At 47.5% G+C, this 26,765-nt stretch overlaps 1 protein-coding gene across 6 annotated transcripts; it reads right to left on the reverse strand.

Annotated features, from left to right (window-relative positions):
* Positions 1-526: 526 nt before the first annotated feature.
* On the reverse strand, positions 527-26,424 carry LOC128834633 (protein CLN8-like). Of its 6 annotated transcripts, none has more exons than XM_054023574.1 (4): positions 26,226-26,424; positions 26,012-26,139; positions 2,133-2,785; positions 527-1,051 (listed from the first exon to the last, which is right to left on the reverse strand). In XM_054023574.1, the coding sequence occupies exons 3-4, from the start codon at positions 2,673-2,675 to the stop codon at positions 728-730; spliced, it is 867 nt and encodes a 288-aa protein (XP_053879549.1). In that variant the 5' UTR covers positions 2,676-2,785; positions 26,012-26,139; positions 26,226-26,424; the 3' UTR covers positions 527-727. The 6 variants fall into 6 exon arrangements, with proteins under 6 accessions (XP_053879549.1, XP_053879551.1, XP_053879552.1 ...); XM_054023576.1 differs by lacking the exon at positions 26,226-26,424 and adding an exon at positions 8,195-8,298 and having other exon boundaries at positions 26,012-26,216; XM_054023577.1 differs by lacking the exons at positions 26,012-26,139; positions 26,226-26,424 and adding exons at positions 8,195-8,298; positions 12,693-12,882.
* Positions 26,425-26,765: the final 341 nt, after the last annotated feature.

Genomic DNA, 26,765 nt, shown 5'->3' on the forward strand with positions numbered 1-26,765 from the left:
GTGACGTGTCTAGTAGTGGAGCCCTAGACGGAAATCACACAGATAATGACTTTGATGAATAAATGTTTTCAGTTCTACATGTCAAGGCTAAACTCCCTAGGATTACCAAAGGTCAATGTCATTTTCATCTAAGCAATGCATCCCTCTGTTAAAGTTTAATTTTAAAAAGTTGATATTTCAATATTTTCTCAAATAGATATATACATAATTGTTTTAGGTTTGTCACCATTATGTTCGTGGGAGAAAGATATTGTACAAACGCCTAAATTGACCCATTTCTGACAAAGTTGTATTATCAAAAATTCCACCAGCTGGAGGACCTGGAGATGGCAGCTGAAGGGTGCGAGGGGGAGGGTAGGCAGTTAGTCCCTCTTGCCACTTAAATTATGATTCTGTAGATTTTTACATACCTTGCCTTTCTATCACTAACTTGCCACTTCCCCCAGAATGAGATTTGACTACATTATGCTCAGACGAAAATTACTGGTATGAATCCTGACTGAGTCAAAGATTGTGGGTGTGTGGGTGTGTGTGTACTTTAAATATAGACAGAAACAATTTTAAAACACTTTTGATAAATGATTATAGTACACTGATAGCAAACTGTGAAGGGATCAATATATTCAAAGACTTCTTGTAAGCAATTCTATTTTCATGGACTTGGTAGTAAACCTGCACCATATTCTTCCAGACATATTTTCCAGTTATCCTAACAGCTGTTGCAGCACTATATCCTCTTCTTCTGAAATGTTTCACTATTTAATTTACCAGAAGATCCATTTTCCACTGCTGTATTTGGAAAGTTCCTGTCAACTAGACCGAAGAGCCGCTGAGTTGATCTGTACGTCCAGTATGGATTAAGTATTAATGTAAGTGTACTTAACCCCATGAAAAAGACAATAAAATATGGAAGTCCCAGATTTTCCACCACTTCATTCCAATTGGAAATATACACCCACCACATGTGATAAATAAGGACCATGCGGCAGTGAAGCATATGGATATTTACCCATTGGGTTGCCTTCCAAAAAAGGGTATTAGCATAGCCAATCTGGAAGAGACAACAACCAAGAAAGAGAAATGAGATTGCAGCTTCAAGATAAGGCAGTCAGTGTTTTCTATAAATAAGAGACATATTTAGCTTTCCTGTTGTATTTAGTATAAACTGCCATACACACATTCTCTCAATCATTTTTCTCTGGAGTGCAAAGAGATTGCACATTTATATAGCACCTTTTGTCCAGCAGAATTCTAAACCACTTCGCCACCTATGTGCATTTAACATCACTTAGATGCAGCTACCTGTTGAAGGGAGGAAGACAAATCAAAACAAAGCACCTGTCACAAAAGTGCAGGGGGTCTGGGAAGTTATGGCAAACACCTCCCAAGCAAACCTTGACTCTAACTGCTCTAGCACCTACATGCAAAGACAGGACCTTCAAGTTTAAGTTCTCATTAAAAGCATCACAGGAGGGCTGAGGTGAACCTGTCAGGGCTTATGGCTATAGTTTTAAAGAGTCCAGATATTTTAGAATTTATGCTTAAGCCACTAAGACAGACCGCTTGGAACTGATTGTGGTTTCAGAAGCAGGGCTGATTTCTTTTCTCCTTACAAGCATGGAAGATCTCTTCAAAGCTGTTCTCCCTCTCTGCATCCATAGAGTATACATACACACTCAGATGTGTGAACACACATGCACACACCTTTAGTCTCCAGCAGAAATTCAATGGTCTATATTAAGCTTGTTGGAGCTGATGAGCTATTCTTATGTTACTATTTTCAGTCTTAAACAAATATTTTAAAAATATAGTGTAGTTACCTAATCTTTAGTCCTGTGCACTAGATCTCAACTAGTGAGTCTGTAAAGTAATTTTTTTAAATCTTTCAATTTTCTTTCTGTGCTACAAAGTGGGCAAAAATGTTTAATATCTAAGTATATTAGCATGTTATAATTAAGGATTACCATGGCTATTTCACTTCAAGTTTGGAAGGAAAAGTTCTTCCTTGATCCCAGAACTAATCTCTTAATTTGGAGGCCAATATTTCTTTGCAGATATTTTTTGAGCAGGAGGCAATGTGAGCTTTATAATGGAAACGTCTATCACCAATAATTAACACACCAAGTTATTACCTTTAAAAGCACATTGGAGATGCAGGTGGAAGGAGCACTCATCTCAAGTAGCAGTCCGATCAGGGGTAGATAGTGTCCAGACTTTATGTTTGTTATCACACCAAGAAGCCCAACAAAAGCAAATAAATGATGAACCACTGAAAACACATCAAACATCCTGAAAACAATATTAGACATATGAAGAACTACATTTTCATGCAAGAAGAAGCCAGCAGCTATTAAGCAGTGAAACCAGCTCCACTTTTGCTGTGCATACACTTGGTCAGCTTGAAAAACTGGATCTATGAGCAAGGCCCACAAGCCAGCTCCACAACTCTGAACTGCAAACAGGCCACGTGTTATAGACATATTCCAGAAGGCCTTCTCCTTTCCTGGCAAAGCACGATAACTGGCACTGATCCATGACGACAGCCAGTGAGCTAGAAGAAATACTCCCAGGTAGAAAAAAAATCCAGCTGCTAGTAACTTCAAACGAACATTCCACAGAACATAGTCCCAGTCAAATATGTCTCTGGATGTTGCGCCACGATTTGCAAGATTCATTTCTTCTTCTCTAATTCCAAATATTTGGAGGGAGTCTGAAGGTTCTCAGCCACATGTTGGTCTATGTTAAAGCTACTGAGCCTGTGCTGTTACACGGAGCAGAAACCCATCTGCAATTTAAAAAAAAGAAAAGAAGAGACGTGTAGAGAATGGCCCAGTTTATGTATATATATGATCTCCCCACTTATGAAAGCTCCACTAATATTTCCCAACAGTTCAGAACTGACAAAAAGACCCTCAAAATAAAATAACCTACACAAAGTTGGCCCAATTGGCTAAACACTGTTATGTGACCATCTTACTTTTTTCAATAACCTAAAAAAAACACAACTGAGGCTTACAATTGTCCAGCGGAATATTTAAGTATTTCTGAACCTTCATTTTTTCATCTGTAGAGCCCTCTGGATATGTCTACACTGTATCTGAAAACCTGCAGCAGTGAGTCTCTGAGTCCTGATCTACAGACTTAGGCTTGTGCAATGGCACAACAGACTCAGACTAGTGCTACGGCACTAAAAACACCTGTGTAGATTTTCGGGCGCTTGAGTTCTGGAATTCACAGAAGGGGTGAGTTTGAGAGCCCAAGCCACAATGTTTACAGTGCTGTTTTATGCTGTAGCATGAACTTTGGACTCTGAAACTCACTGCCACTGGTTTTAAAATGCAGCATAGTCATACCCTGTGACAAGGTGCATCAACCACACTGTGATGGGGTGCACTCAACCTGCACTGGATGGGGAAGGGTTAACTTCACATGATATGCTGAGGAAGCTTTGCCTGTTAACCCCATGCAGTGTGGCTCAGGCTTTGGCTTCAGCCCTGCCATGACTTGATTTTGTACATTTTTACAATGACTGTTCTGTGAATTTGGGTTAATTTTACTGTGACAAAATCATAAACATACAGGGTCTGGTTCACAGAATTAGTAAGCCAATCATAAAGCCTGTGATACAATGTAGAATGTAATGCACGTTAGTCTGTTTTAGAATATGTGTATAATCTGATTAAAAATTATGTACTTTGGAACTGTAATGCACCCTATCCTGCCCCCACTACTCCTGACCTGATCACCTCAGATGCAACTTTCTGAAACAAAACCTCAGTGATGAGCCCAGATTTGAACTGACTTGTGGATTCCAGAGAATTGGATAAAGTGTTCTGGATAAGCCAAGTGGAAACGGTCTCAGAGGGAATTTCAACAATGTTGCTTTTTGCAACATGGAATATCAGACACCAAAAAAATAGGGCATAATTCTACAAAATCTTATTCTAGTAAATGGGACTACTTACATGAGAAAGGGCTTGCAGGATCAACTTGTGAACAGAATTGCACTGTCAACGTCTGAACAGAATTAGACCAAAAGGTCTTTTATTCCTGAAGCTAACTAAGGGTATGTCTACACTTACAGAGTTTTTGCGCTGTAAGTTTCACCAGTGATAGGGAACTAGTGAAAGTAAAGTGCTGGTTTGTGTACTCACTCAATTCCTCAGATGTCAGAAAGTGTTTACACTACCAGCACTTCCATCCCCAATGAGAGTAACGCTGTAGGGCAGCTATCCCACAGTGCAGCTCTCTCGATAGGTCCTGTGGGAAGGGGAGGGGGTGAGGGGAAGGCATTCTGGGTCCCTGCTCAGTGCCCCGTGTGCTGCCCTGCTTCATGTCTCAGGAGCCCCTTTACTTCCTGGTTTCTTCCATGGCATTCTTTTTAAAACCTCCTGCTGTCTTGCTGCTTTCCCCGCCACATCTACAAACAAAGGGAAAGGGAGCTCCAAACTTCCCAGGGCTTACAGGGGGAGGGGCGGACATCCGTGCATCAAGGCAGATGCTGGCCAGAGTGGCTGCTTTTGGAACTGTGGCATATCCTCCAGAGGCCAAAAGGTTTTTACACTGCTAGAACATGTCTTCACTTTCACAGCCGCTCAAAAAGAACAGCGGTAACAGCTGTATGCCTCTCATGAAGATGGTTTTCTTTTTGCGGTGAAACGTCTGAGTTTCACCACAAAATGTCATTAATAAGTGTAGACGCTCCTGCAGTTTTAGTGCAAAAAAGAGACTTTTAAATGGTAAGTGTAGACATACCTAAGAGGGTAGGACATAGAGAAACAACCTCCCTATTGTCACCCCCAGTATCACAGTTATTACTAATTGTATACGCCAGGATTTTCAAGTTAACAAAAACTTCTCCAACATGATGTGGTTTAAAGAAGCTGAACATTTTCTTTTCTTTTTCTTTTAAAATATCAGTGAGCACTGGTCCATTTTGCCGATGCATTAGACTAGAGTGGCATGAGCACTGGACACAGCACATCCTGTCAATGTGGCTAGGGGAAGAACTGCCCAGAGAGTATCTAATTTAACACAGTTTGACTGGGACATCTGATGGGAGATAGAAGAGGAAGCCATATAGATCCTTAGTAGCATAAGTAAAAAGCTTCTGCAGAGATGCCTTTCTTTCCTGCTCCCCAATATAATAAATAACAGAAGCATCCTTATAGCTAGAGAGCAATGGAATATTGTTTATTTATATTCTCAGAGGGCCTAATTCTGTCCTCCTTTACACCAGAGTAACTCCACTGGCCTTTCCTTCCTACTGCCTTGCATCTTGGACCAGTGGGAGCGTTAAGAATTCTAATTTGGTAGCATTTTACACTCACCCTGCACAGATGTATACAACTACACAATGTACAAGGAAGTGGGGAATCAGGCCATTAACCGTAAGCATAGTTTACACTGGTGTGAAGAGAAAGTCCCAGAAACTTTCCTCTCTCAATTCTGCACAGAGAAAGCAAAACACCCTCCAACCCCTGCCTCCCCTCAGCACAAGCACAGTTAAATCCAGGCTGTGTGAAATTCCCCTGATTTCATGCAGTAGCATCTTTCCAGGAAGTGGGATGTTTTCTCAGCATTTAACCAAAAACAAGTTATTTAAAGCTGTCTAATCCCCACTTCGTCCTCCTCAAAAGAAGGAACAGTACAACACAGAGAAAATATTTGCAAAAGAATCAGTACTGGAGGGGAAACAACAACAACGAAATACTAATACGCAGGTTGTCCTAGGCCCACCCTTCCCATTCAGTAAAATGAGTGTAGTACTTAATAAAAGAAGAACAGGAGTACTTGTGGCACCTTAGAGACTAACAAATTTATTAGAGCATAAGCTTTCGTGGACTACAGCCCACTTCTTCGGATGCGGGCTGTAGTCCACGAAAGCTTATGCTCTAATAAATTTGTTAGTCTCTAAGGTGCCACAAGTACTCCTGTTCTTCTTTTTGCGGATACAGACTAACACGGCTGTTACTCTGAAACCTGTACTTAATAAAGCTCTTCTCCACCCAGCACCATTTGCTTGCTGCTTACTGGGTAGTCTGCTTCACTTGCTCTGCACTTTCTCCCCACAGCCTCTGTGCTTTCCTGTCATGTGCTCAAAAGCAGTGATCAGCCAACTGCAAAACAGAGAAGTCCGGGCTGCTTCTTCCACCTTTGCAGAAGCAGAAGCAGCCGCAATAGCCTTGAATCCCAGCTCCTCACCGCAGCAGGGAGAGACGCCCGCACACACATGGGATAATGTCGCTTCCTCCAGCCCCATCTTTTGTTTCTGTCTGAAGTAAACCTTTGCTCCCTCCCCGGGGTGGAGCGCACCAAATAACCCGCACTGGCAAGCCGGACTCTGGGGTTGTTCACAGTTCTCCTTGGATCTTAATTCTGCAGGGCAGAAGGGGGGGTCAGACCATACTCTGCCCTGGAGCTGCAGCCAAGTTTCGCGTTGCACTGAGCAAAAGGGCGATCGCCCCCCAGTACGGAGTCCTGACAAAACGCTGCACGGTGGATTGTGTTGCTATTGGCAGCCGCAGCTGGTAGGATGCAAAACATGTCAGGTGCAAAGCCAGCCTGAGCCCAGCTAGAACCACTGAGCTGTGTAGAAACGTGGGAGCTGGAACCGAGGGAAAGACCCCTCCAACATCCTGCTATGGGCAGAACGTGTGTGTGTGTCCTGCACAGAAATAGTGTGTCACACACGTGTGTTGGCTGTATCGCACCTCAACTGTGATATACGAAGGGACCCAGGTCTCGGTTTTGCGCAGCTTGGTGTGGGACATTTATCACCAGCCATAGTCACCGATTTCCCTCTCTGGGTGCTCCCCCGCTGGGGTAGGGTGGGGATGCGGCAAGAGCCTCTTCAATGTGCCCAGCAGGACTGGGGTAGGGATGAGCGGGGGTTGGCGAAGGCAGGGTGACTGGGGAAATCGATGGGGATTTAGGGTACTGAGTCGGGGGAGCACGTGGAGTAAGATGCCTGGGGGTTGTTTGGAGGGGGATTGCGGAAGAGAACAGGTTAACTGTGGGGTGGGCGAGGAGAGGCGGGTAATGGAGCCTGGACCAGATTGGAAGCATTTAAAGCCTCAAGCATTGGGGGGGAGGGGGAGAGTTTGGAGCATGCTCCCCGACCTACATTACTTCCAATTAGCTTCCCCCACTCTAGCTCTGTGCCCCGTTATTCTGCTCCTATCCCTGCCTGCCCCTTCCGCCCAGCCCCCAGCTTTGCTGCTCACCAAGTCTCCTCTCGCTGTTGCCTGGAGCGCTGCCATCTGCTGTTTCCTGCTGACACTGGCTGCCGGGGCAAGCCCCGGTTAGTCTCATTTCAGTTTCACTTTGCTTATCTTACGCCCTAGCAAAGCGGTGCAGTGTTCGGGTTCTTGTTTTTTAAGCAATCCTTAATATTTACATTAATTTTAGGTTTTATGAATTTATTTCTATCTGATGGAACCTAAATTTGGGGCTTAAACAACCTGACATTGTCCCTTTAATTATCACAACATTAATTTTAGAAGCCAACACCGAGATGGCCCTGATCAGTATCTTGAGCCTTTTTAGTTCACTAAACTTCTACAAAATATCCCTAAGAGGGGCCTTGTTTTGTTACAGCTCAGTCAATACTGCTTTTTCATAATAAACTTTTTTAAAAAATGCTTCAAATAGGCCTTACTGCATACAGAATATCCTTTAAAACGGTCATGTTATGTTACATCTCAGTCAAGTCTGTATTTTCGTGTTAAATGTTAAAAAACTTTATATAACGAAACACTGCATTGTTTAGCAAGTCTTAAAAGTATGGGGGGAAAGTCAAAGGATAAGGTTCTGTGGTTTTCACTCTGGCGTGTTTTCTGCATGCTCATTTTTTTTAATTGAAACGCATGTAAAAATTTTAAATAAAGGGCTCTGTCTTCATATAGGCCTGTCTTTTAAAGTGTTTATTCCTTTACAAAACTTAATGTAACTTTCACTTGTATTTGTTAAAAAGCAGGCAAAGAAGCAGCCTTCTTATCCCTGATCTACTGGCTTACAGAGGCTGTTTTTGCTGACAGCTGCTTTGCTGCAAAAGCCTGCTGTTCCAAACTGTCCTTACTAAAAAAATGACCAGTGCTAGCCTAAAACCCAGGGGGGAACTTTTTTATCACTATACATTACTTTTATAAACAGGTTCTGTGTTTTTAACCCTCGGTTGTTTCTGCATACTTACGCCAATGGGGCTAAATGAAAAAAGTGTCTTCATGTAGCCTGTTTTTCAAAGGGGTCTTCTTTTCTAATCCGCTACGTTCAAAAGGGTGTTTCAAGTTGTTCTCACTAAAAACATTGGGAAAAAGAGTTTAAAAATTTTTTCTTAGTCAGGGTTTAGGCCAGAGGTGCTTCTGCGTGCTTTCTAAAATTGAAACACTTCTGTAAATAAAGGGATGTATCTTTAGGTAGGTTTGTCTTTTAAGTGTTTATTTAATAAGTTAGAAAAGAGGGTTTTTTTAGGCATTACTTTAAAAAACACGTTTTAAAATTGTTTATATTATGTGTTGGTCAGCTTTTGTTACAGTGTGGAGAAAAAAAGAAGGTCCTGGTTGTTTAAATAAGAGCAGAGCAGTGGTCCTTTTACTTGTTTTTTTCTGGAAGAAAAAAAAAGGCGGGAATCCTCTGGCTACATACTTTAACTTCTTTAAACTTTAATGGTTAAAAAGTTTTTATTTTATATAGTAAGCTTATTTACAGTTAAAGTTACTATTCTTTCTAATACAAAGTATTTGGCATAATTTTATTTTAAAAGCAGGCCTAGGTCTTTCTTGTTATGTTCTGGCCTTCTTATCTCTGATCCACTAACTCACAGATGCTGTTTTTGATGACAATGGCTTTGCTAAAAAAGCATGCTGTTTCAAATTGTTCTTACTAAAAAATAATCCATGTTAGTTTAAAACATAGGGAAATTTTTTTTTATTATTATACAATAATTTTATAAATACGTTTTCTGTATTTTTAACTCGGGGCTGTTTCTGCATGCTCACTTTATATTGAAACACCTATGCTAGGGTTACCATCCGTCCGTATGTCCCTGGACATGTCCGGCTTTTGCGTCTCTAAATAGCCACCCAGGAGGAATTGGTAACAAGGTTAAAATGTCCGGGGTGTTTTTCTCCCTTGCCTCCCTCCCTCCCTTCCATGCAGAGTGCGGCTGCTGATTGGGTTGCTGGGCCAATTGAGCTGCTCCCATTGGCCTCCAGCAGCCAGAGCCCTCCCCTGCACCCCCCTCCCTCTGCCTGCAGCCCTGTGTAACACACAAACCGACCCGCTGGGCAGCGTGTTTTGGCTACACATGGAGCCAGAATGGTAAGGGGAGTCCGGGGGGGGGGGCAGTCAGGGAGCGGGGGAGTGTTGGATGGGTCCCCGACCTCCACCTGCCACCCCCCCTCCACGCGTCGTCCCCCCTGTGGGCCCCTCCCTCCCTGCCTGCCTCTACTGCCAGAGTCAGCAAAAGCAACTGCTGTCTGCTGCCCCCGGGTCCTAGCGTCCCCCATCCACTAATGGGAAGACAGGCTGCCCTTACCCTGCCCTTCCACCCTAGCCCTGAGCCTCTCCAACGCCCCAAACCCCTCATCCTCATCCCCAGCCCTCATCCCCCCGCACCCTAATCCTCTGCCCCAGCCCTGAGCCTCCTCCTGCATCATGAACCCCTCATCCTCAGACCCACAGCCTTCACCCCTGCATCCCCTCCTATCCCCAAACTCCCTCCCCCCTTCCCACACACCCCCTCGTGCCCTCAAACTCCCTCCCAAAGCCTGCATCCCCTCCCTTTGCACCGCCTCCCACCCCCAAACTCCATCCCAGAGCCTGCACCCCTCACCCCCTCCTGCACACCCACCCCCTGCCCCAGCCCGGAGCCTGCACCCAGCACTCAAACTCTATCCCAGAGCCTGCACCCTAATCCCCAGCCCAGGACCTGCACCCCAGACCTCCTCCCCCCACTCAACTCCCCTCCTACGGGGGCAGTTAGGGTGGGGGGTTCTCAGCAGGGGGCAGTCAGGGGACAAGAAGCAGGGGGGGTTGGAGTTCTGAGGGGGGCAGTCAGGGGGCGGGAAGTGGGAGGGAGTGGATGGGGGTGGGGCGGGTTTCCCTCCCCCCCCCAGTCTCCTCTTTTTTGATTGTGGAAATATGGTAACCCTAATCTATGAAAAAGGGGCTAAATGAAAAAACTGTGTTTTCAGATAGACTTGTTTTTCAAAGTGGCTTCTTCTTTTCTAACCCACTAATTTAAAAAGACACCTTCAAATTGTCCTCACTAAAAACATAGGAAAAAACTTTTAAAAACTTTTTCTTAGTCAGGGTTTAGGCCTGGGGTATTAAAAGGGAGGGGAGAGAGAGGAGGGGAGGAGAAAGAGGAGGAAGATGGCTCTTGTTTAAAATCTTGGGACTATAGGATTGGTTCAGGAAAATGAATTCTATGATGCTGTTGTAGAACAACATCTGATTGGTTCAATCCAAAGGCGGTGATAACAAGTCTGAGAGGGTCTGAACCAGGAAAGTTGCCTCATTCTACAGAAAGACTGAAAGGGTAAAGATTCTCTCTCTCTCCAATTCAACCATGTGCTCTTTATCTTTCCCCTTTTCTTTCTTTTAACCTTTCTTTTTTTCTTAACCTACCCTGATACTGAATGCTTTTTTATTCACATTTTTACCATGTGCTTATTAAACAGGCTCTGCCTTACTAAATTTCCTTTTCAAACCTAGATTTTAATGATTTTCTTAGCCACCCTGATACTGAATAGCTTAAATGTGTTTTTCTTAGCCACCTTGATAGCTTTTGGCCATGTGCTTACTAAACAGGCTCTGCGTTAGTAAATTTTCTTTTTAAACCTAGTTTTCTTTTTTATTTAACTCTTTTTTTAACCTACCCTGATAGTTAATACATCTTTTACATTTATTTCAAAATTTTCTATTCTTTAATAGCCTACCAAACTAGGCCTTTACCACCATCTCTCCTTATTCAATCTCACCAAAAATCTCTATTCTTTCAAACTAGCCCTTTAAAAACAAAAATCTTTCTATTCTTTAATAACCTGCCCTTTACCAATAGTTCTCCTTACTCAATCACATCCAACAACCTTTCTTTCCCTTTTTTCTCTAAACCTTATCCAAACTTTCTTTTTCATCTTTAAACTTTTCTCACTCTAGTCTTTCAACCTTATTCTCTCAATGTATACAAGGACAAAAACACACACACATAAATTTTTTCAAAATGGCCGACGGCGCTAAACTTCGGAGCCAATGGAAACGGGGTGGAAATGGGGTGTGGAAACCTGTCAAAAATGCATGGTGATGAATGCTATCGAGGTATATAATACTAATGTAGATTACTCTGTACAGTTTTATTTTACAAAAAATTACTAATTTTTTAGTCGGTTGCTAAATTCTGCAGCATGTTTTTTAATTCCTAGTGTATTAAAACAATATTCAGAAAATTTTATTCACTATATAAAATGTTTCCTGGTCTTATGACATACTGGGCAGCTCATCAAGTATCGTTCGAGGTGGAAGAGATCTCTGATGGAGTCCTATACTGATTTCAATGTTGTACAAAAGATGTGTAATAGATTTGCAACCTGCACACGGTAAGTAAACAAACATACAGGAGTAGTAGGGCAATCTAGACTCCTGCATGTTTATTTATTACCCAGCCAGACCTATATCAATGCCCATTTGTCCATGTTGCCACTACCACCTTCAAATTTGGGACAGGGAGTGCCTGGGCAGAGACTGGAAGTGGTATTATTTATGAAACCTTTCTATCAGGTTGAGTCAGCAGCAAAGGGCCAGGTTCAATGTCTAGGGGATCCTTTTGACAATACAACACAGATCCGGTTTGAGCCACCAACCAGTAATGTGGAAAAATTACACACACCTGAGGGTACCTCTAAGAGATAATACTTCCCCAATCGCAAGCAGTGAGTCTGTGCATAGAAAAGAAAACTTTTACTAAAAAGGGGAAAGGAACTGGGCATTAATTTGGGAAAACACCACAAGCATGATTCAAAATCATATGACTTTGATGAAAACACCCGCCCCAGAGTATATTGGGCAGCATCCTTTGCCTCAGGTTCTCAGCTTGCAGTGCGAAAGTCTAACAAACAAATGTTCATTTCACATGCGGTGCCCCTCTCCCGCCACTGCACCCCACTCACAGTTGTTCCCCTTGGTCAGACCTGTACCCTGATTGCCCCAACCCTTATCCACATCCCCACCCCCAGACAGATCCCTGGGACTCCCATGCCCCATCCAACCACTCCCCACCCCCTGACAGCCCCCCCCCCAGAACTCCCGACCCATCCAAATCCCTCTGCTCCCTGTCCCCTGACTGCTCCAATCCCTCTCCCCACCCCTTTCCGACAGCCCCCCCCCAGAACTCCCAAACACCCCCCCCTGTTCCTTGTCCCCTGACTGCCCCCTCCTGGGACCCCTGCTCCTAAATGCCCTCCAGAACCCCACCCCCTACCTAAGCCTCCCTGTGCCTTGTCCCCTAACTGCCCCCTCCTAAGATCCCCCCCAAACTGTCCCCCAGGACCCTACCCCCTACCTGTACCCTGACTGCCCAAAACCTTCTCCACCCCCCCCAAAACCCCCCCTCGAACTCCCAACCCCCCCCATCTCTTGACTGCCCCCTCCAAAATCTCCCTGCCCCTTCTCCTGCCCCCTGGCCCCCTTACCCTGCCGCTCAGAACATGGTGTTGGGCTCTGTGCGGAGCCGGACACGTGGCTGCGCTCCCCAGCACAACACACAACCCGGTCCCTGCCCCTGCACAGTGCTGCTGGAGCGGGGCGCTGGGCTGCAGGGGAGGAGGAGCTGCCGAGGCCCCGATGCAAATGGCCCGGCAGGCTGGCCGTCTCAGAATGCAGGGGGGGAGGAGGAGCTCTACAGCTGCTCCGGAGTCCAGCCCGGCAAGCTGCGGGGGAAGGGCTCTGGCTGCCAGAGCCCCATGCGAGCAGCTGACTTTCCTGCAGCCCTCCCAGCCGCGCCTCGCTCTGCATGGGGGGGAAATCCCGGACATTTTTAGTGATTTACAAATTCCCCCCCAGACGCTATTTTTAACACAAAAAGGAGGACATATCCGGGTAAATCCGGACGAATGGTAACCCTAGCAGGGGGCTGTCAGGGTCTGAGCAGCAGGCAGAAATTTACTGGCCGGGGGGCTCAAGCTACTGTAACTAGCGGCAGAAGAGGGGCTGAAGGGGGAAAACTCGGGGGTGAGGGGTGGGAGCCGGGGTTAAGCCCGGGGGGGGAGATGCTGCCAGACTCCGTGCAGGGACAAAACCCTCGTTTAGGGAGGGGGAAACAGTGATCCCGTGGGATGAGGCACCCACTGTGCTCGCTAATCTAGGGGTGTAGGGGGTGCAGAGGAGGTTTTCGTTCTGCTCACAGGACGCTGCATGTCAGCCCTGGAGCAGAGGGCGGGTTCCTGGGACCTTAAAGGCACAGGCCTCCAATTCCTAGCCTGCCAAAGCTTAATCACCGCAGCTCCTCTCTATCCTATAGAAGTGTTGCAGGGCCAGCGCCAGGGCTGCCCGGGAGGGCAAGTGGGGCAATTTTCCACAGGGGCCCCCACGAGTATATCGGAGGCTGCCCCGCCTCTGTCTTCCCCCAAGCCCCTGTGTCTCAGCACGCCGCGTCCGGGAGCGGCCCTGGCGCGCTGCAGCACAGTGGCTCAAACGCCACTCCTGGACACTGAATCCTCTGACCAGCCCTGTGCAGTTACTGCTCCAGCCAGGAGACTGAATGCGGTGAAATGTTGTACGGACACTCCCTCCCTCAAACTCTGCCTCTCACATTTTGAATATATAAAAGTGTCTATCAGTTTCTATGTCTATATGAAATCACTCACTAGAGCTCATTTCTCCTATATAACATACTGAGTTGCTAACTCCCTCCCAGAGCCCACATATCCGCACCCCCTCCTGTATCCCAATCCCCTGCCCAAGGTCAGAGCCTGCACCCTTCACTCAAACTCCCCATAGCCTGCAACCCTCCTGCATCCCAGAGCCTGCACCCCAAAAAGGGCTGGATTAACCTTTTGGGGCCTGGTGCTAACCATATTTGTGAGCCCCCATGGGGGAAATGGGGACATGGGGCAGGGGGGCAGAGTCCTCAGAGCGACGGGCTGGCTGGGGAAAATGGGAGATTAGATGGGTATTGGCATGGTAGGGACAGCCCATTCCACCCAGCGCAGTACAAGGGCACTGTTTACAAACCGGAAGCTGCCAGACGCACACTAGCCAGCCCAGCCCTGCGCTTCCATCGTGCTTCTTCCCCTTCGGGGCAGTCCCATGCTGCACCATGCTACCCCCCTGCCCAGCACCCCCCTGACTCCCTACGCCCAGTGCCACACCATCCAGAGACCCACAAAAACCCCCATGCCCAGTGCCCTCCCACAGACCACTCAGAACCCCCCCATAGATCCTCTCACTGCCCAGTGCCCCCTAGCTGGAGACACCCCCCCCCACAGTCCTCCCACAACTGCACAGTGCCCTGCACCTCCCCACCCAGAGGCCCCCCCCAGATTCCCTCACTGCCCAGTGCCCCCCATTGCCACAACTGCACAGTGCCCCACACAGACCCCCACACTTCCCAGCACCCTGACACACACAGCTCTCCCCCACTGCATAGCCCCCCCAACAAACACAGCTCTCCCCAACCCCCACTGCACAGCACCCCACCCCCCACTAGAGACCTACTCTCCCACACCCTAATCCCCAGCCACAATAGCCGGCCCTGATGGGAGGTGACTGTCTGCCAGGCACAGCCAGAGCTGGTTCTGGGGCAGGATAACTCCGGCCCCTTGGGGGTGCAATCAGCCAGGCTGGAGCAGGAGCAGAGCCTACCCGGACCAGGCTCCCTTAGGACCCACATGCCTGGCAGGATCCAGCTGAGCCACCCCCCGTCCCTGCCTTCCCCTGTGACTGGCTGAGACTAGCCCAGCCTCTGCACCAGTCCCAGGTGGCTCTTTCCCTGGGGAGGCAGGTGGGGCCCCCACAGGTCCCAGGCAGTGGAGACAGCTCAGAGCTGGAGCAGTGCTGGAGACTGGGACAGATCCCTGGGATGTGACTCCCGAGATCCCACCCACACCCGTTGGCCATGTGGCCCCCAGCTGCTGGGTGATGAGCCCTCTACAGCAGCAGCATAGCCAGGTTCTAACATTAGGGATTTATTGTATTATGTATAGTAAGTGTTTAATATAAAAATCAGGTAGTAAGGTTTACAATGTTATAACAAGAGATTATGCTATTACCATTATCCAGTCAACTTGCACACTATTTTGAATTAGTGATTGTGACGGGTTGGATCACAGAAACCCCCTTGGGATCTGCCACCCAATGTGCAAAGACCACCTCTGCTCCTGTTCTCCCTGCCAGCTCAGGACTCCAGTACCCTGTCTGGCTCCAGACACAGACCCAGGGTCTGAATCACTTGTCCCAAAGCTGCAAGTTTACCTGAAAACAGCTCACAGAAGTGTGCTTGTCTTTAGCACTCAGATGCCCAACTCCCAATGGGGTCTAAACCCAGATAAATCCGTTTTACCCTGTATAAAGCTTATGCAGGGCAAACTCATAAATTGTTTGCCCTCTATAACACTGATAGAGAGATATGCACAGTTGTTTGCTCCCCCAGGTATGAATATATATGCTGAGTAAATTACTAAATAAAAAGTGATTTTATTAAATACAGAAAATAGGATTTAAGTGGTTCAAAGTAGTAACAGACAGAACAAAGTAAGTCACCAAGCAAAATAAAATAAAATGCGCAAATCTATGTCTAATCAAACTAAATACAGATAATCTCACCCTCAGAGATGTTTCAGTAAGTTTTTCTCAGACTGGACACCTTCCAGGCCTGGGCACAATTCTTTCCCCTGGTACAGCTCTTGTTGCAGCTCAGGTGATAGCTAGGGGATTCTTCATGATGGCTCCTCTCTCCTTTGTGAAATCTTTATATATCTTTTGCATAAGGCGGGAACCCTTTGTCCCTCTGGGTTTCCACACACCCCTCACTGAAAAAGCACCAGGTTAAAGATGGATTCCAGTTCAGGTGACATGATCACATGTCACTGCAAGACTTCATTGCCCACTTGCCAGCACACATATACAGGAAGACTAACAGGTAAATACAGCCATCTGCAGACAATGGGAGTCATCAAGATTCCAAACCATCCTTAATGGCCCAAACTTTACATAACTCTGAGGGCCTATTGTAAATTATGTTTTATATTTCTAGTTTTAGATACAAGAGTGGTACATTTCTACAAATAGGATGATCACACTCAGTAGATTATGAGCTTTGTAATGATACCTTACAAGAGACCTTTTGCATGAAGCATATCCCAGTTACATTATATTCACTTATATTTTTATAAAACCATATAGACTGCACAACGTCACAGTGATAATTCAGAGAGAGAGAGAAAGAAAAAAGCTGAATTTAGAGAATAATTATTAGCCAGATTCTTAGTTATTCACCAGCCACTTTGCTCCAGTCCATAGCACAAAGCACCATAAACCCAGTAGAATCTGGCCAAGAGAATATTCACCTCAAATTGGCATCTGCTACACTCCCCCCCACCCCATTCCCAGTCACCACTATTCAGCAGGGCCGCCGGGGGGGGGGGGGGGGGGGGGAATTTGCGCCAGGCCCCAGGGGCCCCACAGGCCCCAAGTATGTTGGAGGCTCCCCCCGCCTCAGTCTTCCCCCATCCCATCCCCCGGCGTCCTGGATGTGGCACGCTGAGGCTCTGGGAGAGGGGGTAAGAGGTATGTAAGGGAGGGGCCAGGCACCCACCAGACCCCATCCCAAACATCACCATCACCCAGCAACAGCCCATTATGTAATTGCAAATGTATACATACCATTAAAGCATTTAATGTTTTTAAATTATGTATTTAAATTATGTATTTAGTGTTTTTCAAATTACTACAAATTAATTTTTGAATGTATTTCACTGGTTATTTTTTACATTTCCAAATACATGTTACTGTAGTATTGCAACTTTTATTTATGGAAGGGGCCCCCAAAATTGCTTTGCCTCAGGCCCCCTGAACCCTCTGGGTGGCCCTGCTATTCAGGATATAGCTAAGTGAAAAGGTGGCATGTCTGAAGCATTTAGCAGGCCATTGAAAACTAGTATAGAGTTATGTAGCTAGCCCTGAGAACATTCCTTAATTCTGAGCACTAGGTCTGCAGCTAGTCAGCAGTGAGACGCAGGAGACATAACTCGAACCTTAAAGCACCTTTACTCCTCTTTCCTTCACAAACTGCACAAAGCACAGTTTAGATACTGTATCTCAGGGGTAGGGTAGGCAACCTATGGCATGCCTGCCAAAGGCGGCACGCAAGCGGATTTTCAGAGGCACTAACACTGCCTTGGTCCTGGCGACCGGTCCTGGGGGGGCTCTGCATTTTAATTTAATTTTAAATGAAGCTTCTTAAACATTTTAAAAATCTTATTTACTTTACATATGTGACAGGGTCGGTAGCTCACCGCTGCGGCGCCTCCTCCTGGTCGTCTCGGGGAATTAGTTTGAGCCAGTAGAGCGCCCTCTTTGGGTGGCGTCCCGCCTGTCGTCTCACCTTTGTGGGGTGCACAGACTTGCGTTGCGTTGCTCCCAACATTCGGCATCCTCTTCTTCTGGAACACTGTCCTCCGACAGTGTCCCTTTGTCCATTCACACCCCCTTCCGGGGGGGAGAGAGGGGGTAAACAGCAGCCCCAAACCTTCAAGTCTGATCCTTACAGTCTAGGACCCGGCATGGTTCAGGCCGGCCGCTCCCTGCAGCCTGTGGCTGTGCGTAGGGCAGCACCGCAAACAAAGGGGGGAAAAGGGGGGGGGAACTCAGGCCCGCCCACTACTCTGAGTCCCGGTCCAGAGGCCCTCGGGTGACAGTCTCGCTGTCTTCCTTCTCTTTCCTCCTCTGTCTATCCCTCTGGACTGCTTCCCCAACAGCCCTTCTCTACGCGAGGCCTCCTCCTCCTCCTCCCAGGCCTACCGCCTGGCAGGCTATGGAGTAGGGCCTTCTCCCACTCTCCCAAGCTGGCCTGCACTGTGCTGGCCTCCCAGCTCTGGAGACAGACCTTCCCCTCTGAAGGCCTGGGACAGACTGACTGCTCCTGCTCTGGGCAGTCTTTTATATGGCTAAGCCGGGCCCTGATTGGCTGGCCCCAATCTGTCCTCTGATTGGCTCTCTGTAAGCCCTTCCCTGATTGGTTGTGCGTCTGCGCAGGCGCCTAGGCCTGCTGCAGCCCACCCTCTCTGGGCGTGGGGCAATCGCCCCACCACAACATACAACAGTAGTTTAGTTATATATTATAGACTTATAGAAAGAGACCTTCTAAAAACGTTAAAATGTATTGCTGGCATGCGAAACCTTAAATTAGAGTGAATAAATGAAGACTCAGCACACCACTTCTGAAAGTTTGCCGACCCCTGCTGTATCTGATCCATAGTATCTGTCATACTTCTGGGTCTCATGGAAATGAGTACACTTTGTGTATAAAAGAGTGCACTAAAGTATTTCTCTCTTTAAAAAAAAAAAAGTCTTTAACATTCTATCCTAAATTTTTGCACAAAACCAGTGATGTCCATGAGAGGTCTGCACATAGATCAGGGGTCGGCAACGTTCGGTAAGCACCCTGGCGGGCCGGGCCAGTTTTATTTACCCGCTGACGCGGCAGGTTCAGCCGATCGCGGCCCCCACTGGCCGCGGTTCGCCGTCCCGGGCCAATGGGGGCGGCAAGAAGCGGCGCGGGTGAGCGATGTGCTGGCCGCGGCTTTTCGCCACCCCCATTGGCCCAGGACGGCGAACCACGGCCAGTGAGGGCCGCGATCGGCCGAACCTGCCATGTCTGCGGGTAAATAAAACTGGCCCGGCCCGCCAGGGTGCTTACCCTGGCGAGCCGCGTGCCGAACGTTGCCGACCCTTGACATAGATCAATGCCAGTATATAGTAGCCTCCAACTTTTTTACAGCTTTCCAGTGTTTTATAGTGAGACATTCCAAGACCGCCCAGAGGATTCAGGGGGCTTGGGGCAGGCCAGGTCTGAGATGATGCACATACATTGCTTAAGCAGGTACAGTTTCAGCTGCATGGCCCTCAATTTGTGAATCCCCGAAGAGGATTTAGAAATTGAACACTTATTAAGGATCTGATCCTCCCCCAGACAGAACAGGCATCAGCTCTGCCCATTGACCAGGGGGATGAGTCTCTCGCAGGTCAGGCAGGTTTCAAACCCTGAAGGTTTAGAGTCTGCTTGTCGTGAAGCATCTTGTCCCCCCTCTATCGGGGAGGGGGAGAGGTGTTGTATTTTTTTTTTTTGAACATCCAAATTAAAGAAATTAAAGGGATAAGGAGGGTGAAAAGAGATTTTTTTCCCCAGCAAACTAGTTGAGAATAGGCCTTTGAAGATCAGAGAAAGCAGTGGGTCAGACATTCGCCAGGTTTTGTCTCACTATCATGGTTGATAAGAGGGAACTGCAAGGGGAGAAATAAATTTCACCCACTCTACCCGTTATGCCCTCATGCGGGAGCCTAAGGAGATACAGGGTGCATGTGCACCCCCAGACAATGCTGTTCAAAAAAAACCTGACCTCACTCACAAGGCACATATGCACCTACAGTGGGATTCATACAGACACATACCCGAAGAAGAAACTAAAGTTCATTTTTAACTTTAATCATTATACTTTTTATAGATTGTGTCAGAAATAAAGCAAGTGTCCCTCAACTACGCATCAAAATATACATGCAATATGATTTAACTGAACTATGCCTTGCCACAACCAGACATGCCACACTCAGTAAAGAAATAAACTCTATCACCCAGCACAGTGGCACTCAACCTTTCCAGACTTACTGTATCCCTTTCAGGAGTCTGATTTGTCTTGCATACCCCCAAGTTTTGTCTCACTTAAAGACTACTTGCTTACAAAATCAGACATAAAAATACAAAAGTGTCACAGCACACTATTAATGAAAAATTGCTTACTTTCTCATTTTACCATATAATTCTAAAGTAAATCAATTGGAATATAAATATTGTACTTATTTTTCAGTGTATAGCATATAAATAAGTATAAGCAAGTTACTATCTGTATGAAATTTTAGTTTGTACTGACTTTGCTACTGCTTTCTGTAGCCTGTTTTAAAACTAGGCAAATATCTAGATGATTTAATGTACCCCATGGAAGACCTCTTCGTACCCCCAGTGGTACGTGCACTCCTGGTTGAGAGCCAGTGCCCTAACACACCACAAATATTGTATGTCTTTCTACCACTATATGAAGAGACCATCATAATATGGCAAATTTTAGCACCACCCGAAGTTGAAAGCTCGCAGAAGAATAAACTTTCCTGCCAAAAGAATCAAGTCTCTTGGCATCTTTGTCCTTGGGGGTGGGTGCAGGCTGGCCATGGCGTTCCCGATGGTTGACTGACTCCACCATCAGGGAGTTAGGTGCCGGGTGGGAGTACAGGTACTCATGTCCCTTAGCCGGAACAAAGTACTTTTTTTCTGCTTTCTTGGAGATGGGCACCAAGGAAGCTGGGGTCTGCCACAGGGCAGTCGATATGTTGGCCACACCTTGGTGAAGGGGTAAGGCCACACGGCCCGGTGCCAAGGAGGACAGAACATTGAAAAGGGTGTCCGACAGCTCCTCCATCTCCTCAGCCTAGAGTTGGAGATTCGAGGCTACCCTTTTGAGGAGCTCCTGGTGAGCTTTAAAGATCTCTTGTACAATGGACGGAGGTGCTGCTATGGTCTCCTCCGGTGCCGGTGAGGGGGCCTGTCCAGCTACCAGGGCATCGGGAGCTGCCGCTGGTTCGACTCCCAAGACCGAGTCTGGGCCCGGTGCCGCCGGTTCGGTGCCCGTCGACTTCTGACTCTGTCGAGGTGGGGACACCGAATGGGTCTGGGACGCCCTGGCTACCGAGCGGGGTCTCGTCTGGACAGGCAATTGCGGCCACGGTGCCCATTGACACCATTGGCCCTGCCATGGCGCCCCTTGCCACTGACTGGCTTGGGTGCCGAGCGGTGCAGGCTGCTCTTGGGGCCTGGAGCGGCTCGGGGACAGGTGGCTGGGTGCTGAGGCCAAGGTCGCTGTTGACCGCACGGTGCCGTAGGAGCGACTGGAGCATCTACGGTCGTGCCGGTGCCGACCTCAAGATCTGGACCTCGACAACGATGAGGAGCAGTACTCGACCAAAGTGCTGCTCTCATAGTCGTCCCGGTGATCGTAGCTTCGATGCTTCAGTGCCGGTAACGCCTGTCTATGGTGTCTAGCGGAGCGGGCACTCGAGCCCGAGCGTCCATAACGATGGCGTCGGAATCTGCTCCTGTAGCTCCTATCCAAAGAGGAGCGTCGACGCCGCTTGTCTCAGTGCCTCCGCTCCCAATGGGGAGTGGAGGACCTTCGAGGTTCCTGTGCAGGCGAATCTGCCAGTCTGATCGGAGTGGAGGACTGACGTGAGCTATGTGAGGACCTCGGCAAACGGGGCGCACGGTCCTCGGAGCGTGGGCTGTCTCTTGCTGGGGAGGGCTGGTGTGCTCCCAATGGCCACTTCCCTCAGGACCGGGGGCCTGTCTCAGGTGGCGCACCCGGCACCGGGAAGGAAAGGATGTCATGCGCGGCCTGTGCAGCCTCCGGCGTCGACGGCATTCTCACTGCGGGAGAGGCACGCGTGGACGGGACTGGACTACTCCACTCGGCATGAGTCAGAGGTTTGGGTCCCGGGGGGGATCACGGGCTGCCCAGCACGAGTCCGGCCTCAGCCCTGTCCTTTTGTCGGCGCCGCTGAGTCTTCCCTTGCTTCGTAGCAGATGAGCGGTGCCGACTGGTGGAAGGTGCCTCGCTCCGCACCGAGGATGAGGCACCCGGTGCCGAGTCCGATCGGCGTGCCGGTGCCGTGGCCAACGCAGATTCCATCAGCAGGTCCCGGAGCCGGATATCTCTCTCACATTTCGTTCAAGGCTTGAATGACCGACAGATCTTACAGCGATTGGTTACGTGAGTCTCGCCCAAGCAGTGAAGACACTGAGTGTGCGGGTCGCTTCTTGGCATAGAACTGCGACAGGAGTCACACAACTTGAAGCCTGGGGCACGGGGCATGCCCCGCACAAGGCAACAAACTAAAGAAGTTATCCAACTAAGGGGAAGTTGAGTACGACTAAGGCTACTGGAAGGGCTACAGCAAGGCTGGAGCACAAAGTTCCGACTACCTTCACTGGCGGCAAGAAGGAACTGAGGGTGGAGGGCGTGCGCAGCTCCCCTTATAGCGCGCTATAGAGGCGCCACTCCAGGGGTCGCAGCGGTGCTCCCCCACTATGGGTACTGCTAAGGGAAAAACTTCTGGCACCAGTGCACGTGGCAAGTATGCACACCTACTGTGGAATACACAGGAGCAATCACTCGAAGAAGAATAGCTAGTTCCATATTGTTCTTCAAACCTCAGATCATTGAAATGCAGCTGTGCATTTGAGATACTATATGACTGTAGTACATTTTGCACCGCCTGCATCTACACTGACATCAGGAGAGGGGAAGAGGACAAGACTGTCCCTAGCATATATGATTAAAAAAAAGGGGCGAGACACACTCACCCACTATCAATGCAACAAGGAGGGAGAACAGTAGCTGGGGCCAAGAGAGAAGATGCAATGAAACCCTTCTGTACCCACAACTGATGTCTGAAAAGCATCAGTCACTCTGCATATCAAAGAAAGAAAGAGCAGCCAGTATTCAGACAGATAGGATCCTTATGACCTATATAGGAGAAGTGCACTTTCCTAGTAAACTGTAGCAGTTTCCCAATAGAGTTTTCTTATGGACTTATTTATTAAGCAAAAATTAAGATTAAGAGTCTGATTTAAATTATGTAAATTTTCAGTTTTAGTTAACTGTGGAACTATTGCAGCTACTTTTATTTTACTCCTGCCTTCATAAAAAGCTACAGAGTTATAACAGATAATTACAGAGACTAAAGTACATGTTTTAATATAATTAGGACCAGGCCACCCAAGATGAAAACTACACCATGGAAGAGTCCTACAACCAGGTATTTGAGGCCAATCCCTTTGTCAATAAGGAGACCAAGAAGACCAGCACCATTCATATTCTGGTTTTGGATAAAACACCTGATACTGCCTACATCATAGAAACCTTCCTCCCTCCAAGCCTACACCCTACCCCCTTTGGCAATAACGTAACCATTAAACAAGTTCTGAATCAGTAGTCTTTCTTCCCAATTTAGTTTTAACAAAAAAAGCTGCAATGTAAGTAGCTATGGGAGATAACAGTGCAACTACTAGGTATCGGTGGGGGAAAAGTGTGCTAGTAATGTCCTGGATATACTGGTCTGTTAAGTGTTATTGCTTTTAAAATGCTAATGCAAACACGGTAATAGAGTATTAATGTCCCAATGTACTGTAGCTTGTTTTAACTTACCGTAATACTAGAAGTGGTGCATGTGAAGCTCTCTTAAAAGCTGACACTACAGCAGTGATATTCCCAAGCCAGCATGCGTAGGGCTGGAGGTGGGGAAGGGTAGTGCATCTAGGTATAAGTAACATCTCTCACACCAAACAGGAACTTTTCCACAGTTCATTGCAATTTGGGAAGTGTGATTATTATACTTTGTCTTACAAACACCAAACACCATTACATATGCACAAGGTCAATAATTCCCCCCATATACAGAGTTGTGCTTCTGCATATAGTATCTGAGATGAATATTGAGGTCCCAGCTCTTCAGGAAGCAGTAAAGTCATCAGCCAAGCCACAGGTTGAATCCTATTGCAAACAGTATGGGTGAGACATTAGGCATTCTGAAGCAAGAGGAGATTACTGGAAAACTTTAAATAAGAAACAGAAAACAAACTTTCCTAGGTTTTGTTTCTGTCAGATTTATTGTATTATGTATAGTAAGTGTTTAATATAAAAATCAGGTAGTAGGGTTTACAATGCTTTAACAAGAGATTATGCTATTACCATTATCCAGTCAACTTGCACACTACTATTTTGAATTAGTGATAATTCAGGGAGAGAGAGAAAGAAAAAAGCTGAATTTAGAGAATAATTATTAACCAGATTCTTGGTTATTCACCAGCCACTTTGCTCCAGTCCATAGCACAAAGCACCATAAACCCAGTAGAATCTGGCCAAGAGAATATTCACCTCAAATTGGCATCTGCTACACTCCCCACCCACTCCCCCTCCCCCCATTCCCAGTCACTACTATTCAGGATATAGCAATCGTCCAATAGATCAATTTGTCACATTAGCCAGGAGGAAGCAGGTCGTGAGTGTTTTTGACCACAAACCCCATCCCTCCTGATTCGCAACCCCATGGACCAGTGACAGGTGCATGAGCAGCCAAGTCATTGGAAATAAGCAAGGAGGAAGCCAGTGAAAAAAGTGAAAGTGGCCATTCTGGTATCACCTTGGGCTCAGGGGCATGCTAGCCAGGAGGAAGCAGATCAATCAAAGGGGACACTGGTATCCCCTGGGGCTCGGGGGCATGCTCCGTCACCCCAAACCTTACCTCCCTTTTCACGGATTCAAACACAAAAACGTGAAACAGCGCTCAGGGGCATGCTAGCCAGGAGGAAGCAGATCGATGAAAAGGGCCACTCTGGTTTCACCTTGGGCTCAGGGGCATGCTCCGTACCCCCAAACCTTACCTCCCTTTTCACGAATTCAATGAAAGGGGCCACTCTGGTATCACCTTGGGCTTAGAGGCATGCTCCGTACCCCCAAACCTTACCTCCCTTTTCACAAATTCAATGAAAGGGACCACTCTGGTCTCACCTTGGGCTCAGGGGCATGCTCCGTACCCCCAACCTTACCTCCTTTTTCACGGATTCACACACAAAAAAGTGAAACAGCGCGCCTCAATCATCCAATAGATCAATTTGGCACATTAGCCAGGAGGAAGCAGATCATGAGTGTTTTTGACCACAAACCCCATCCCTCCTGTTTTGCAACCCTCCCTGGACCAGTGACAGGTGCATGAGCAGCCAAGTCATTGAAAATAAGCAAGGAAGAAGCCAGTGAAAAAAATGAAAGGGGCCCCTCTGGCTTCACCTTGGGCTCAGGGGCATGCTAGCCAGAAGGAAGCTGATCGATGAAAAGGGCCACTCTGGTCTCACCTTGGGCTCAGGGGCATGCTAGCCAGAAGGAAGCTGATCGATGAAAAGGGCCACTCTGGTCTCACCTTGGGCTCAGGAGCATGCTTCGTACCCCCAAACCTTACCTCCCTTTTCACATATTCAATGAAAGGGGCCACTCTGGTCAGGAAGCAGATCGGGATTGTTTTCGACCACACACCCCATCCCTCCTGATCCGCAACCCCACATTGGGCTTAGGGGCATGCTCCGTACCCCCAAAACTTACCTCCCTTTTCACATATTTAATGAAAGGGGCCACTCTGGTCAGGAAGCAGATCGGGAGTGTTTTTGACCACATACCCCATCTCTCCTGATTAGCAACCCCATGGACCAGGCGGTAGCAAGTAACCCAGATGTCAAGTTACGTGGCAGAAACCGCACCCAGTTGCAAAACGGGAGGGTTGTTATTCGTGGCGTCACAGCCTGCTGCCCTGTTAGCCCGGCGCACGCTCTGCATGGGGAGGGGAAGTCCGGACATTTACAAATTCCCCCTATGCTATTTTTAGCTCGAAAAGCGGACATGTCGGGGGAATCCGGACAATGGTAACCCTAATAGCCTCTCCTGGAAGTATGATATTTTGCAGCATGTAACCAAAACCAGCACTCAGTTAACTCTGTCTAATCCCCATTTCCTCCTCCTCATAAGAAGGACCAGTACAACATACAGAAAATATTTTCAAAAGACTCAGTACAGGAAGGGAAAAGCACAACAACGAAATAACCATATGCGGGTTCTCCTAGGCTCACCCTAGACGTTCGGTAAAGTGCGTGCTGTAGTTAATAAAGCCCTTCTCCACACAGCACCCATTGCATGGTACTTACCGGCTCGTTAACTTCAGTTGCGCTGCAGTTTCTCTGCCCAGCTTCTGCTGTGCTTCCAACCGCAGCAGCGATCAGCCCACGGCAAGATGATGAAGTCAGGGCTGCTTATTCCACCTTTGCAGAAGCAGCTGCAGTTGAAATGCAACAACTTGGAGCCTCAGAGCATCACCACAGCAAAAAGCGAACGTTGCTTATCGCTTCCTCCCGCCCTTACCTTTGTTTCTGCCTGACGTAAACCATGGCTCCCTGCCTGGAGGTGGGAGTGGACTGCACCAAATAACCCGCTTTGGCAAGCCGGACTTTGTGGTTGTTCACAGTTCTCCTTGGATCTTAATTTGCAGGGCAGGAGTGGGGTCGAACCACACTCTGCCCTGGTGCTGCAGCCAGGTTTTGTGTTGCACTGACTAAAAGGTCGATCGCCCCCAGTAGCGAGTCCTAACAAAACATTGCAGTGTGTTAATCTCCACAGGCACGATTAGTCAGTCTCCTTTCAGTTTCACTTTGCGTGTCTTATGGACTAGCAAAATGGTGCCGTGGTCGGGTTCTTGCTTTTTTAGAAAAATCTTAATATTTCTGATAATATTAGGTTTTATTTATTTATTTCTGCTAACGGAACTTAAATTTGGGGCTTAAGCAACCTGACACTGTCCCTTTAATTATTAGGAAATTTTAGAAGCCAACGTATGACACTGAGATGGCCCTGACCAATAGTTTCCAAGAGGACACTTTCTCATGACACCTACAGAGTCACATT

Source organism: Malaclemys terrapin, chromosome 3, assembly GCF_027887155.1.
Source record: "Malaclemys terrapin pileata isolate rMalTer1 chromosome 3, rMalTer1.hap1, whole genome shotgun sequence".
NCBI lineage: Eukaryota > Metazoa > Chordata > Testudines > Emydidae > Malaclemys > Malaclemys terrapin.

What these genes read in the sequence shown, in the direction of transcription:
- LOC128834633 (XM_054023578.1), bottom strand. Translation starts at nt 2,675, where the DNA reads ATGAATCTTGCAAATCGTGGCGCAACATCCAGAGACATATTTGACTGG. An exon ending in TCTCCAATGTGCTTTTAAAG is followed by an intron (nt 1,052 to 2,132) that starts GTAATAACTTGG and finishes TGTCTCTTCCAG; the next exon opens with ATTGGCTATGCTAATACCCT.